Source organism: Bos taurus, chromosome 17, assembly GCF_002263795.3.
Source record: "Bos taurus isolate L1 Dominette 01449 registration number 42190680 breed Hereford chromosome 17, ARS-UCD2.0, whole genome shotgun sequence".
In the NCBI taxonomy this organism is placed as follows: Eukaryota; Metazoa; Chordata; class Mammalia; order Artiodactyla; family Bovidae; genus Bos; species Bos taurus.
Window position 1 is genome coordinate 51807483 of NC_037344.1, and position 15727 is coordinate 51823209.

General features: G+C 48.2%; 1 protein-coding gene across 1 annotated transcript in view; it reads right to left on the bottom strand.

Moving 5' to 3' along the window:
- DNAH10 (dynein axonemal heavy chain 10) overlaps positions 1-15727 on the bottom strand; it is a 158671-nt gene that overhangs the window by 13427 nt on the left and 129517 nt on the right. The window contains exons 60-68 of the mRNA XM_024977691.2: positions 14708-14925; positions 11638-11859; positions 11294-11441; positions 6465-6744; positions 5055-5284; positions 4054-4327; positions 1421-1525; positions 863-1017; positions 89-243 (exon numbers count right to left, since the gene is read on the bottom strand). Coding sequence (XP_024833459.1) covers positions 89-243; positions 863-1017; positions 1421-1525; positions 4054-4327; positions 5055-5284; positions 6465-6744; positions 11294-11441; positions 11638-11859; positions 14708-14925 — 1787 coding nt within the window. The remainder of the gene's footprint in view (positions 1-88; positions 244-862; positions 1018-1420; positions 1526-4053; positions 4328-5054; positions 5285-6464; positions 6745-11293; positions 11442-11637; positions 11860-14707; positions 14926-15727) is intronic.

Consider the following 15727-nt stretch of genomic DNA (forward strand, 5'->3'; position numbering starts at 1 on the left):
GCCATGCCTGCCATCCGTGAGCCCAGGAGGAGGTAACATTAGGTATACTACCCCACAGAAAGGACCAAGCAGACACAAGCTCACTTACTTCTCTCCCATTGTTATAGTCACGTAGTCAGTCACGGCCCGATACACCCGGTCCACACGGAAACAGCGCAAAATAAGCAACTTCTGGAAAGGGGTGATGTTGACATCGTAACCCAGAGGGAATGGGAACTGCTCCAGGGAATCCATGTCATACCACTGGGGAAAGCAAAGAATATGCATGGTGGCATCAACTCAGAAATGAGATAGGGCCCCCTTTTTAGGTGAAAGTCTCAAAAGCCTCTGTAAAGGGATGAAATTTACAGGCGATTTTAGGGAGCTCTGTCATTTTTTTTTTTTTGTCCTCCAAAACTGTGAACTTTAGAAAGAAAGGAATTGAGTCTTATTATAACACTGTTGAGTCGTTGAGTCCACAGTGCCCATCAATGGACACAGTCAATCCACAGAGGCTCAGAAAGTGTCTTGGATGAATGGATGGCTGGACAGATAGACGGATGGATGGATGGATGGACAGATATTAATATATAAATGGATGGATGGATGGATGGGTAGACAGATGGATAGATGGGTGGACGGATAGATGAAAGGGTGGATGGACAGAGAGATAAACATAGGGACAGAAAGATGGATGGCTCTCCCACAAAACCAACTGAAGCAGATAAAGGATTCCATCAGGGAGGTGGAGGGCCTTGGCTACCCTCTGCATGAGTCATTCAGAGACATATCTTCTCACTTGTAAGGAGTTAGGCTACAGATTAAGTATGGAGATTACCAACATGCAAGGAAGGGAAGAAGCAGAAAGGGAACATGAGCTCACCTCCTGCCAGACAGTCAGATGTTTCTCCACATCAGCAGGAAGATTCCCAAAGTTGTCCGGAAATACCTCTGACAGAAGCATGATATCTTCCCATCCCTGGTCAGACAACCAAGCACAGGGCTTGGTTCGTTTGCTTTTCTCCAGGGAAATGTTTCCTAATGACAATAGGAGAGACATAAACAGCTGACATCAACACACCAGGAAGTGCAAGCAGCTCTATACTGGGACTTCTCTCACTTTGGGGGAAATTCACTTCTCAAAATGGGTTGGAAAGAGAAGGGGGCATTGGCTTCCTCTTCACTGTCTGTGACTCCAGCCAGGAAGCTCTGAGTGGTTTCCAGTCTCAGGGTAGCCTTAAGGCAGAGCCTGGTTGCTCTAAATTAACTCGAGCCATATCTGAGGCTGGAACTGTCAACTGAGATGTTTACTAAAGCAGTGCTACTGGAAGTCAGGTTTTAAGGATGGAAAATTACTGTTGTCGTTTAGTGAACAAACTCCTATGCGTGTACACTGTGGGTCCAGGGAGTTGGAAAGCATGAAACGAGACAAGCTCATTACCTTTCAAGAAGAAATCTAATTCTTCCTGGGGGACTCTCCCCTCTGCTTGTTCTATCTTGATAGTCATATTGAAAGAAAAAAGTAACTTGTGCCTCTCAAACAACCCTGAGGAGAAACAACAGATGGGTCTGGATAAAATAAATACATTTAAACACTGGGTTTCTTATGCATCACTTGCTTAAATTTTAGAGAAATGAGATGAAACACCTCAACTGCACAGTTAGGTGCATTTAGGCATCTTTGCATTTGGTGTCCGTGAATATCTGAGTGCAAAACTGACCTTGGGGACTTCCCAGTAGTCCAGGGGACGGGAGTCTGCCTTCCAATGCTGGAGAATACAGGTTTAATCCTTGGTCAGGAAACCAGGGTCCTGCACGCCATGGGGCAACCTAGCCCACCCATCACAACTAGAGAGAAGTCCATGCCCTGCAACTGGAGAAGTCTGCACACTGCAGTGAAGAGCCCTAGCACCACATTTAAGACCCAGCACAGCCAAAAAACAAAAACAAAAAACACATGAACTCAACTGACAGTCATGCTCAAAAGTACAGTGGAAAGTGACCCTCAATTGTATGTATCAGGAATGGTCATGTCTCTGGGAAGCACTTACCACACCCTCCTGGGAAGAGGAGGGGGGTCCCCAAGCTGATGAAGGGCAGTATGATTGAGGTTCAGAGCCACCTTCTGAATGAAGTGCTAGTCAATTACCCAAAACTCAAAGCAAAAGCTCTTACAGTAGAAACGATGCTATAAAGGGTCAGAGAGTGAATTATCTTGGCTCTGCAGGCTAGACAGTCTCTGTCATAACTACTCAGCTCTGCCACTGTACTGTGAAAGCCACCATGGATGGATATTTATAGAAATGGGAATGGCTGTGTGCCAGTAAAACTTTATTTACAAAAACATACAGTGGGCCAGATATGGCCAGTCTCTATTACAGAGTAGGCTCATTCCATCAACAGACTCTTTATGAATAGGAAGATGCAAAACAATAGAGTTCTTTTTTTTTTTTTTTAACCAGAAAAAATATGTCCTGAAAAAAAAAAGTGTAAGTCAAAATCTGAGATTTGAATTCTACTTTATACATGTTAGAAGAGTTGGTTACTTAAGTAAGGCCTATAGGAACAATAGTCCTCAACATTTTTCCTGCCTAACTGGTACGAGCTGAATTGCGTCTCCTGAAAATCTGTAAGTTGAAGCCCTAATCCCCCATACCTCAGAACTGGAGACAGGACTTCTAAGAGGTGATTAGGTTACTCAGCCATTAAAAAAAAAAAAAAGAACAAAATAACACTGTTTTCAGTGACATGGATGGACTTAGGGATCGTCATACTGAATGAAGTAAGTTAAACAGAGATAGACAAATATCATATGATAGCACTTCTATGCGGAATCTAAAAAATGGTACCAAATAACGTAGTCACAAATCAGGACAAGCGCCACAGATATAGAAAACAAACTTACAGTTACCAAGGGGGAAAGGAAATGGGGAGGGATAAATTGGGAGATTGGGATGGACATACACATACAGTTATAAAACGGCTTCTCAGGTGGCGCTAATGGCAAAGAACCCACCTGCTGATGCAGGAGACATAAGAGACGTGGGTTCGCTCCCTGGGTCAGAAAGATCCCCTGGAGGGGGGAATGGCAACCAATTCCAGTATTGTTGCCTGGAGAATCCCCATGGACAGGGAAGCCTGGAGGGCTACAGTCAATGGGGTCGCAAAGAGTTGGACACGACTGAAGAAACTTAACATGCACACAGGCATGTACAAAATAGATAACTATTGCAGCCATGAAATTAAAAGATTCTTACTTCTTGGAAGGAAAGTTATGACCAACCTAGATAGCATATTCAAAAGCAGAGACATTACTTTGCCAACAAAGGTCTGTCTAGTCAAGGCTATGGTTTTTCCAGTAGTCATGTATGGATGTGAGAGTTGGACTATGAAGAAAGCCGAGCACCAAAGAATTGATGCTTTTGAACTGTGGTGTTGGAGAAGACTCTTGAGAGTCCCTTGGACTGCAAGGAGATCCAACCAGTCCATTCTAAAGGAGATCAGTCCTGGGTGTTCATTGGAAGGACTGATGCTAAAGCTGAAACTCCAGTACTTTGGCCACCTGATGCGAAGAGTTGACTCATTGGAAAAGACTCTGATACTGGGAGGGATTGGGGGCAGGAAGAGAAGGGGATGACACAGGATGAGATGGCTGGATGGCATCACCGACTCAGTGGACATGGGTTTGGGTGAACTCTGGCAGTTGGTGATGGACAGGGAGGCCTGGCATGCTGCAATTCATGGGGTCACAAAGAGTCGGACACGACTGAGCGACTGAACTGAACTGAACTGAAGGACCTCCTGTCTAGCACAGGGAACTCTACTCAATACTCTGTAATGACCTATGTGCAAACAGAATCATAAAAAGTGGATGTATGCAACTGATTCACTTGGCCGTACACCTGAAACTAACACAGCATTGTATAACAACTGTACATCAATAAACATGAATTCAAAAAATAAAATGAAGTGTTTAGGATGGGTCCTCACCTAATCTGACTGGTGTTCTTATAAGAAGAAAACATTTGGAAACACAGGGCACATTGGTCCTAATCATTGCAAAGAGGTACTTACCTGTACAGCCATAGTTATAGATGTTAAAGGTCAACGTGTCCATAATGTTCTTCAATCGCTTCATAAGAATGGAGTCAGGCAGCGACTTCTTGAGCGACAAGCCGAAGACCTCCAGGAAGGCGATCAGGGAGTACTGGTACATGGAGTTGACCAGCGCCATCTCCGACAGCACAAAGAACAGGATGGCCCCCCTCCGAGCGGCTGGCCGGTAGCCGTCCCGCAGCCGGTCAATGTCCAGGGCCGTCTTCTCCGCCAGCTTGAGCTTCTCTGATACCTAAAGAAGAGCTGCATGTTGCCACTTAAGGCCATAACCAGGAAGACTTATGAACTGGGGGCAAAAAGTAAGAAGCCGGGAGTGAGGGAGAGGGTGGCAGCAAAGAAACCCAGGAGGTGCTCATAGGAAGGGCTCCCACCCTCTTTCGAGGTGTAGATAGGTGTTTATGGCTTGACTCTCATGGCCCTGTGCCCCCTTCTTCTAATAACCGTCCCTGAGTTTGATTTCGAGACACAATTTCCTCCTTTCATTCATATGTGGGGCTCAAGCCCATCTCTGGGAAAGCAGCATGTGACTCAGGTCCCACTAATCCACACGTGGCATCCCAAGGCCATGGGAGTGATTTGGGGTGAGCATGTAATGTAGAAGATTCTCACTCTTCTCTTCGGGGAAAGGAAGGGGACAGACCCAGCCTGTGACCATGAGGGAAGCTTGGCTCCACAGGGAGGCAGAGAAGGAAGCCAACACAGCAGAAAGTCAAGCCCAGACATGGAGAAACACTGTGTCTTAATGATATTTGGAGTCCTGGATCCAGCCCTGCCTGAAGCCATTCTGGACTTTCCTGTTTTCTAAGAGGATAAATTCTCTTTGGACTTAAGACAAGTGGGGCTGGGTTTTCTATCACTCTTGATTGAAAGAGGTTGACCTGAGGCACAGGGGTCCCTGGGAACACCCCTGGGGCTCCAGGGCCAGGACGGAAGTATTTTCCCTCCACTGCAGTTCATACCTCCGTAGCTTTGGACTTGGTCTCCTCCAGGGTCTGCACCAACTCCACGTTGTCCAGCATGTTCCCCGTGGAGGTGGCCAGCTCCCGGAGGAGGGAGTCCTCCAGGTCCTTCAGCAAGTTCTTGTTCTCACTCGTCTCCTGGATAAGGTGCTCCCTCTGCTCCTCCAGCTCGCGCCTCTCGTAGGCCACCAGCACACTTAGCAGCTGGTCCTCCAGGCCTTTCAGCGTGACTGTGGGGGGACAGAGGGAGGCCCTTTACTGCCGTCCCCCCAACAAGCTGGTCCCTGTGTGTTCTCCCCTACACAGTGGCGCCTGGGATGACAGGAGGGTGGGCCCAGCATCTCAGGAACATGAGGACTCACTCTTCTATCAAAACCATTCTTCAGGGAGGTTCAAGAGGGAAGGACATATGTACACCTATGGCTGATTCATGTTGATGTTTGATAGAAACCAACACAATTATCCTTCAATTAAAAAATAATTTAATTAAAAAACATTATAAAGCCCCAGGTGAAAAATATTGGACAGATTGAAACAGAGATGCTGTTACGTGGAGAGGTGAACAGCAAGAGAGATGATGCATTAAGATCAAATTCGGGGCTCCTACACTTGGGGGGGCCCTTGCTGAAAGCATAACCCAATTCTTTTTGGCCATACCTTATGGCTTGCGGGTACTCAGTTCCCCAATCAGGGATCGAACCCAAGCCCTTGGCAGTGAAAGCTCCCAGTCCTAACCACTGGGCTGCCAGGGAATCCCCTAAAGCCTACGTAAACTTTATTAACCCATCTAGGAACCTGTGTGACCATCTAGAAAATGTGGAAGATGACGTTTGATTCCTAACAGAATTCAACTGAGAGGAAGAAGAAAACCTAAAACCAAGCCATATATTTAAATACACAAACAGAGAGTAGCTTTCTGCCCCAGCAGAGAGGGGTCTCACCTGGCTCCGAGTGTGAATGTCTGAGTCCTGTGGTCCAGACTTATCATGTCTCAAGACACATAACTCATTGCCTTCTACAGGGCCCCAGAACCTTCTAGATGTTCCTTCCTCATTAAGAACTTCTAGGCGTGTATGCTCAGTTGCTCAGTCATGTCCAACTCTTTGCAACTCCATGGACTGTAGCCCACCAGGCTCCTCTGTCCAGGGGATTTCCCAGGCAAGAATACTGGAGTGGGTTGCCATTTCCTTCTCCAAGGGATCTTCTCAGCCCAGGAATTGAACCCAGGTCTCCTGCATTGCAGGCAGGTTCTTTACCTGCTGAGCCTCTGGGGAAGCCCAAGTAATGATGGACTGACTATGAAAGGTGTGACTCGGAGAATGAGTCACAATGAAATGAAGTCCCATGAGAGCCTCCAGCTCCGAATGTGTCTCCACCTAAATTTGACACTGACCTTCCGTACATCCTTACCAGTATAATTGATCACCATGGCTTTCCCAAACACGGAAGGGCTGTATCTGGGGTTGGCCAGCTTGGTGTTCAGATACAGTCTGAAATTCGAATCATAGTCCACTTCCTTGTCTCCCAGAATGATAAACTGCCGTCCTTGGGAGACCTTGATGTTTTTTTCTAAGACATTGTCAATCACAGGGTCGATGTACTCATCCACATCGTGGAACAGGAAGGGGGTCCCATACTTTATGGACATTTCCAGCTGCTTGAGGAAGTCGGGGTCATTAAAGGATGCCACCTGCAAGGGCGGGGAGGCAAAGGCTAAGAATCAGCTGATTTGCCAAATTCAAGGGGAAAAAAAAAAGTCCTTGGAGGCGGCAGTGGATGTGTGATCACCTTGAAGGGAGGCAGAGAGAAAAACAGAAGAGGGACAGAAGCAGGGTGTGGAACCCGTATAAACCCAGAAATCCATGAAGGTCAGGCTCCAAGCAGCCTTATTTGAAAGCACAGTTCAGCAGCCAAAGGCGATCAGGAGAGGACTTCCCCAGTGGTCCAGTGATTAAGAATCCACCTTCCGGGCTTCCCCGGTGGCTCAGTGGTAAAGAATCCACTCGCCAAGGCAGGAGACATGGGTTCAATCCCTGATCCAGGAATAACCCACATGCCATGGAGCAACTAAGCCCATGCTCCACAGCTCCTGAGCCTGCAGTCTAGATCCCCGGAGCCACAGCTCCTGAGCCTGCAGTCTAGATCCCCGGAGCCACAGCTCCTGAGCCTGCAGTCTAGATCCCCGGAGCCACAGCTCCTGAGCCTGCAGTCTAGATCCCCGGAGCCACAGCTCCTGAGCCTGCAGTCTAGATCCCCGGAGCCACAGCTCCTGAGCCTGCAGTCTAGATCCCCGGAGCCACAGCTCCTGAGCCTGCAGTCTAGATCCCCGGAGCCACAGCTCCTGAGCCTGCAGTCTAGATCCCCGGAGCCACAGCTCCTGAGCCTGCAGTCTAGATCCCCGGAGCCACAGCTCCTGAGCCTGCAGTCTAGATCCCCGGAGCCACAGCTCCTGAGCCTGCAGTCTAGATCCCCGGAGCCACAGCTCCTGAGCCTGCAGTCTAGATCCCCGGAGCCACAGCTCCTGAGCCTGCAGTCTAGATCCCCGGAGCCACAGCTCCTGAGCCTGCAGTCTAGATCCCCGGAGCCACAGCTCCTGAGCCTGCAGTCTAGATCCCCGGAGCCACAGCTCCTGAGCCTGCAGTCTAGATCCCCGGAGCCACAGCTCCTGAGCCTGCAGTCTAGATCCCCGGAGCCACAGCTCCTGAGCCTGCAGTCTAGATCCCCGGAGCCACAGCTCCTGAGCCTGCAGTCTAGATCCCCGGAGCCACAGCTCCTGAGCCTGCAGTCTAGATCCCCGGAGCCACAGCTCCTGAGCCTGCAGTCTAGATCCCCGGAGCCACAGCTCCTGAGCCTGCAGTCTAGATCCCCGGAGCCACAGCTCCTGAGCCTGCAGTCTAGATCCCCGGAGCCACAGCTCCTGAGCCTGCAGTCTAGATCCCCGGAGCCACAGCTCCTGAGCCCCCACACCCTAGAGCTTGTGCAGTGCAATAAGAGCAGCCATTGCGATGAGAAGCCCATGTACCACAGCTAGAGAGTAGCCCCCACTGGCCGCAACTAGAGAAAAGCCCACGCAGCAGTGAAGACCCAGCACAGTCAAAAATAATTAAAAAAAAAAAGTGATCAGGAGAGAATCTCATCACATCTCTCAGAAAACCTCGAAAAGAGTCCAAACACTGAGCCCACAAAACGCAAAAAATGTTTGCGTTAATCTTCTCTCTTTTGTTCACTTCCCTCCAAACCTTGCAACTGCTTCCTGATCTCATTCCTCAAAACATCTGTAAAAACTCTTCCTCTATTCCAGCCCCTGGGGCTTCCTCTTCCCTTCCTCTCTACCCTATCTTATTACATTGGTGTACTTAGCCTCTCACCCCATAAGTTGAACCTTCCCTCTTTAAGACATAGGATGGGAGACTTCCCTGGTAATCCAGTGCATAAGAATCCACCTGCCATTGCAGGGGACACGGGTTGGATGCCTGGCCTGGAAAGACGCCCCGTGACGCAGGGCAACTAAGTCCATGTGCCACAACTACCAAGCCCTTGCCCTAGAGCCTGCAAGAGGCAACAGCTGAAGCCCACAAGCCCTAGAGCCCATGCTCCACAGCAAGAGAAGCCACTGCAGTGAGAAGCCTACATCCCACAACTACAGAGTGGCCCCTGCTCACCACATCTAGAGAAAGCCCTCAGGCAGCAGCAAAGACTCAGTGCAGCCACAAATAAATAAATAAAATAAGACCTACAATATCTATTTTTTTAAAAAGAGATAGGATGGGAATAGGAGTAGGATTGGGGGCTAGGAGTGGGCTGGCAATTGCAAAACTCTCTGGCAGACTCAGGGAAGAGGGATGTCAAGAAATATTCCTGCATTAATGATACTTATCCTACAATAGCTGTATGTGAAGTTTAGGGACAGATGTTCCCCTGACCTTGGGATGCTTCTCCTAAACGCATGTACATACCAGGAAGGAAGACCAGAAAAAATACGGAAAATATTTTTTAAAATCATGAATTTGTTAATTATTTCAGTAATTGAGCCCCAGTGATTTCACCCAAGAAAATTAAAAACACATGCCCACAAAAAACTTGCATGTGAATGTTCACAGCAGCACTATTCAGGACAGCCAAAGAGTAGAAAAAACACAAATGTCCATCAGCTGATATGCAGATAAACAGTTTGTGGTCCATCCATGCAATGGACTACTATTAAGCCCTGAGAAGGAGTGAAATACTGTTACAAACTACAATACGTGTTGATTAAGTGTTTGGAAACACCGTGGTTACTGCTTAACACATATCTTGGAGACAAAATGCATCCCTCAAACATTTATCGAGTCCCCTGTTAGATCCTGGGTTCTGCTGAGCCCTGGACTTGAACAAAGTCTGTTAAAAACGTTGGCTTTGCTAAGCAGGGAAAATGAACTTTGAAAAACATGTTGCTAAGTGAAAGAAGACAGTCACAAAAGGCCACAGGCTGTATGATCCCATTCACTGGAAATGTCCAGAATACACAAATCTATAGAGATGCATAATATATCAGTGGTTGCCAGAGGCTGGGGTGGGTGAGTGGGCAGGAGGGGAAGTGAAAGTTTGGGAGGCGGTATGGCTAAAGGACACAGTATCTTCTCGGGGGGAGTGATAAAAACTGGTCCTGGTGATTGTTACACAACTCAGTGTGTAATATACTAAGACCCACGGAACTGTATGCTTCCAATGGGGGGATTATATGGTAGGCAAATTTTATCTCAATCAAGCCCCTCCTCTGCCCTCCAAAAAGAAAGTGATCAAGCTAAGGCCTCCCAGCCCTGCACTGCTTGGGCAGGATGCAAAGATGAATAAAGTACTGCTTTTGCCTGGACGTGGAACAACAGACTGGTTCCACATCGGGAAAGGAGTACATCAAGGCTGTCACCCTGCTTATTTAACTTATATGCAGAATACATCAAGCGAAACTCTGGGCTGGATGAAGCACAAGCTGGAATCAAGATTGCTGGGAGAAATATCAATAACCTCAGATACTCAGATGACATCATCCTTATGGCAGAAAGTGAAGAAGAACTAAAGAGCCTCTTGAAGAAAGTGAAAGAGAAGAGTGAAAAAGTTGGCTTAAAGCTCAACATTCAGAAAACTAAGATCATGGCATCTGGTCCCATCACTTCATGGCAAGTAGATGGGGAAACAATGGATACAGTGACAGACTTTATTTTGGGGGCTCCAAAATCACTGCAGATGATGACTTCAGCCATGAAATTAAAAGATGTTTGCTCCTTGGAAGAAAAGCTATAACCAACTGAGACAGCATATTAAAAAGCAGAGACATCACTTTGCCAACAAAGGTCTGTCTAGTCAAAGCTATGGTTTTTCCAGTAGTCATGTATGGATGTGAGAGTTGGACTATAAAGAAAGCTAAGTGCCAAAGAATTGCTGCTTTTGAACCATGGTGTTGGAGAAGACTTGAGAGTCCCTTGGACTGCAAGGAGATCAAACCAGTCAATCCTAAAGGAAATCAGTCCTGAATATTCATTGGAAGGACTGGTGCTGAAGCTTAAACTCCAAAACTTTGGCCCCCTGATAAAAGCTGACTCACTGGAAAAGACCCTGCTGCTGGGAAAGATTGAAGGTGGGAGGAGAAGGGGATGACAGAGGATGAGATGGTTGGATGGCATCACTGACTCGATGGACATGAGTTTGAGCAAGCTCCAAGAGCTGGTAATAGACAGGGGAGCCTGACGTGCTGCAGTCCACGGGTCTCAAAGAGTCGGACGTGACTGAGTGACGGAACTGACTGAACTGACTTTGCCTTTAGGTTGCTCACAGCCTGGGAGGCAACATACAGGGCAAAAAATGTGTAAGTCACTCAGTCGTGTCTGACTCCTTGTGATCCCATAGACTGTAGCCCACCAGGCTCCTCTGTCCACGGGATTTCCCAGGTAAGAATACTGGAGTGGGTTGCCATGCCCTTCTCCAGGGGATTTCCCAACCCAGGGATTGAACCTGGGTCTCCTGTATTGCAGGCTCCTGTCTGAGCCACCAGGGCAGAGCGTAGGGTCAGATTCAAGGTGGTTCACAAGCCACCCTCCAAGACTCAATGGGGGGGAGGGCCCAGGAAGGGGACAGTCTGCCTGGGGCCTCGGGATGGTGGCATTTCAGCTTGGCCTTCCTGGAGGCTCGGGAATACTGGGAGAACAGAGCTGGGCCCCAGTGCAGCAGGAGGGCGAGGACATGGAGGGAGGGGGCGGCCGTACCCGCAGGTTGTTCTTCTCCTCTTTTCTCTTTATCCAGTTGAGGGCCTGCTGCTGGGGGTCGATGCAGAGGGGGAAGCGGCTGGCCCGGGTGGTGAGGATGCCGTTCTGAACCGAGAGCTCGTCAGGGGGCAGCCCCTGGGAGCCCCACCTGGAAGGGACAGCGACAGGGGAAATGGGGACTTTTCTGGCTGAGTTGTGAACTGACCGGGAGCATCCAAATCGGGGAAGCTGGGCGGTCAGCTGCTCCCTGCAGTCTCTGTGAAGGTGGGTCAGGCAGGCACACCGCCAGCTCTGCACGCTGCCCCGAGGCTCCCCTGGTCCTCCCAGCTCGGGGTCGCCCTCACCTGCTGATCTCCACGTCGTCTGTGAGCAGGTTCTCCAGTCGGAAGGGCTGGCTCAGGGGTATCCCCCGCTCCAGGATGTCGTTCTGCCATACCTGGTTGACCATCTCATCCCGGAATTCCCACGTGAAGGCGCCCTCATAGCTCAGGAAGGCTGCGCACAGCAGGCAGTCGCCCAGCAACTTCACCCGCCGGTGCATCAGCTCATCCAAATCGTTCAGCCACCTGGCACAGGAGACGGAGGCAGGGGCTGCCCTGAGGCATCACCTTCCGGGACAACCCACAGGAACCTTCTAGAAGAACCAGCCTGACATGTGGCCAGGAGGGGGCTCGCCAGAAGGAAACGTTTCCTGAGATAACTCTTTTCTTGTTGAGAACAGAGACCACTGGCTCACTTTGCCAGTTCCCCGCCTAGCGAATCCAATGTTTTCAAAGGCTTTGTTCAATCCCAGGTGCTCCGCAGAACCCAGCATCTAACCGGGGCCTCAATAAATGTTTGGGGGATACATTTGGTCTCAAAGATATGCATTAAGTTGTAATCAAATTGTTTCCAAACGCCTAACCAATAGCTTATAAACATGCCAGCAGAGCATGAGCCCCTATCCTACTGGGTGACAAAATTCTGACCAAGAAAAAAGAAAGCAGGTGTTTCATTTGGCCTCTTCTAGTAAGCGGCCAAAGTCTTCTAGATTTTATTTGTTAGTGTTTATTTGGCTGTGCCGAGTCTTCATTGCAGCACATGGGGTCTTCCCAATCTTCATCAGGCCATGGGATCTCGGGGGGCATGGGAACTCTTCAGTTAGCAGCATGTGGGATCTAGTTCCCTGACCAGGGATGGAACCCAAAAGAAACAAAGCACCTAGTCGTGTCCAACTCTTGCCATCCCATGGACTGTAGCCCGCCAGGCTTCTCTGTCCACGGGATTCTCCAGGCAAGAATACTGGAGTGGGTTGCCATTTCCTTCTCTAGAGGAACTTCCTGACCCAGGAATTGAACCTGGGTTTCCCACATTGCCAGCAGATGCTTTACCGACTGAGCTACACAGGAAGCTATGTGGGATGGAACCCGGGCCCCCTGCTTTGGGAGCACGGAGCCTTAGCCACTAAACCACCAGGGAAGCCTTTCCAGATTTTAGACATACGGAAAATGGTTTGTTTCCCACAAGCAAGCAATATTTTCCAGCGTTTTCCATACATTTTTACAGGTTTCAGGTTAGAAACTGCATCACATCCAGTGGACCATCTGTGGCCCAGTGATCCCCTTGCCCGTAAGCATCAAACAGCTCCACCTGCTTAAAAGTGAAGGTCAGGAGTGAACCAGCCACAAGGGGCACCAGCAACAGAGAAGGTCCTCCTCCAGACGGGTCCAGAAAGGACTTGGGGTTAAAGGTCATCGAGAAACAAACATTCTGTTCAGTGTGGAGATTCCTTAAAAAACTGGAAATTGAACTGCCATATAACTCAGCAATCCCACTACTGGGCATACACACCGAGGAAACCAGAATTGAAAGAGACACATGTACCCCAATGTTCATTGCAGCACTGTTTATAATAGCCAGGACATGGAAGCAACCTGGATGTCCATTGGCAGAGAAATGGATAAGAAAGCTGTGGTACATATACACAATGGAGTATTACTCAGCCATTAAAAAGAATACATTTGAATCAGTACTAATGAGGTGGATGAAACTGGAGCCTATTATACAGAGTGAAGTAAGTCAGAAAGAAAAACACCAATGCAGTATTCTAACGCATATATATGGAATTTAGAAAGATGGTAACGATGACCCTAAATGCGAGACAGCAAAAGAGACACAGATGTATAGAACAGTCTTTTGGACTATGTGGGAGAAGGCGAGGGTGGGATGATTTGAGAGAATAGCATTGAAACATGTATATTATCATATGTGAAACAGATCGCCAGTCCAGGTTCGATGCATGAAGCAAGATGCTCAGGGCTGGTGCACTGGGATGACCCTGAAGGATGGGATGGGGAGGGAGGTAGGAGTGGGGTTCAGGATGGGGAACACATGTACACCCATGGCTGATTCATGTCAATGTATGGCAAAACCCACTACAATATTGTAAAATAATTAGCCTCCAATTAAAATTTTAAAAAAGAAACAAACATTCCCAGGCTCCAGGGCACTAGTTTCTCCCTGTCTCTACCGCTGCACTCCCTCTCCTAAACAGTCATTCAGTAACACTGCTGCTAAGTCACTTCAGTTGTGTCCGACTCTGTGCGACCCCATAGACGGCAGCCCACCAGGCTCCCCCGTCCCTGGGATTCTCCAGGCAGGAACACTGGAGTGGGTTGCCATTTCCTTCTCCAATGCATGAAAGTGAAAAGTGAAAGTGAAGTTGCTCAGTCGTGTCTGACTCTTAGCGACCACATGGACTGCAGCCTACCAGGCTCCTCCGTCCATGGGATTTTCCAGGCAAGAATACTGGAGTGGGGTGCCATTGCCTTCTGAGACCTAATTTTAAAAGAAGATATATATATATAGAGAGAGAGAGAGAAAGAGAGAGAGAGAGAGGAGACTTCCCTGGTGGTGCAGTGGTTAAAACTTTGACTTTCAAGGGGGTTCAATCTCTGGTCAGGGAAGGAGGATCCCACATGCCTCATGGCCAAAATACCAAAACATAAAATAGAAGCAATATTGTAACAAATTCAATCAAGACTTTAAACATCAAAAAATCTTAATTAAAGAAAAAGAATCTATAAAACAGGCATTATCCATCTTAGACATGATAATAGTAAAATCAGAACTTTTTCACATGGTTTTCAGCTCAAAATGCAGTGTAGAATAAAGATTCCATATGGTGAGAAATTCTGTTGCTGATGTTCACTCACAAACCACAGGTTTTCAGACTTTCCCTGGTCCAGTGGTTAAGACTCCATGCTCGCAATGCAGGGGGCCTTGGGTCGATCCCTGGTGAGGGAATTGGATCCCACATACCACAACCAAGACCCAGTGCAACCAAGAAACAAACAAATAAATATTAATTTTTTAAAATCCCCTCAAAGTGTGGCTTAGAGCCACTTAGCAGGAGGGCCCATTACTCAGGCTGACCTGACATTCTCTGAGCCCAACCCCGAGATGAGCTTGTCGGCCGCGATCAGCCGTCTCTCCATGATCTCGGCTTCCTCTTGCAGCTTCTGCTTCTCCAGTATGGCCGCCTCATATTTGGCCCCCAGAGCTTCCAGTTCCCTCTGGATCGCTGCCAGCTCATTCTGGATCTTCTCCAGCTCACGTTTGGTAAGGTAAAAATTCCGCTCCAGCCTGGCCACCTAAGTGAAGACAATTTCCAAAACAGTAGGCAAAAGGACAGTTGTGAGGTGGGGATAAGACAGTCTCACACCTGGCTTATGTCCACCTGCATTTTTTTTTTTTTTTTTTGCCGCTCCATGCAGCTTGTGGGTTCTTAGTTCCCTGACCAGGAACTGAACCCAGGCCCACAGCAGTGAAAGCACTGAGTCTTAACCACTAAACTGCCAGGGAATTCCTCCACCTGCATTTCTATCATTGTCCCTATCCTCTGGGGCCACCCATAGCAAGGCACGTGGCTTCTCCTCTTAGGAACCTTTTCAATGGTTTAATGCAAAATCTCACATTGCATTAGAAAAAAGATGTCCTGTACTGAGTTAGCAGACAACTTAATTTTCATGTGAATTAAGGTCCCAGTAAGAGGACCCTGTGAATCTAAGTCCAAAACTCAAAAAAAAGTCATTGAAGATTGTGTGTGTGTTTGTGTGTGTGTGTTTGTGTGTGTGTGTGTTCAGTAACATCAATCGTATCCAACTCTTTTGTGACCCCAGTGGACTGTAGCCCACCAGGCTCCTCTGTCTGTGGGATTTTTCCCATCAAGAATACTGGAGTGGGTTGCCATTTCCTCCTCCAGGGCATCTTCCTGACTCAGGGATCAAAGCTTCATCTCCGGCGTCTCCTGCATTGCAGGCGAATTCTTTACCACTGAGCCACCAGTGAAGCCCTGCATGGAAGATACTACCAGTTCTATTACGGCTTCTAAGTTTTCTGAGTGACAAAATCCTGAGTTAAAATGCAATGTCAAAATATGTCTCAGGCATTCCC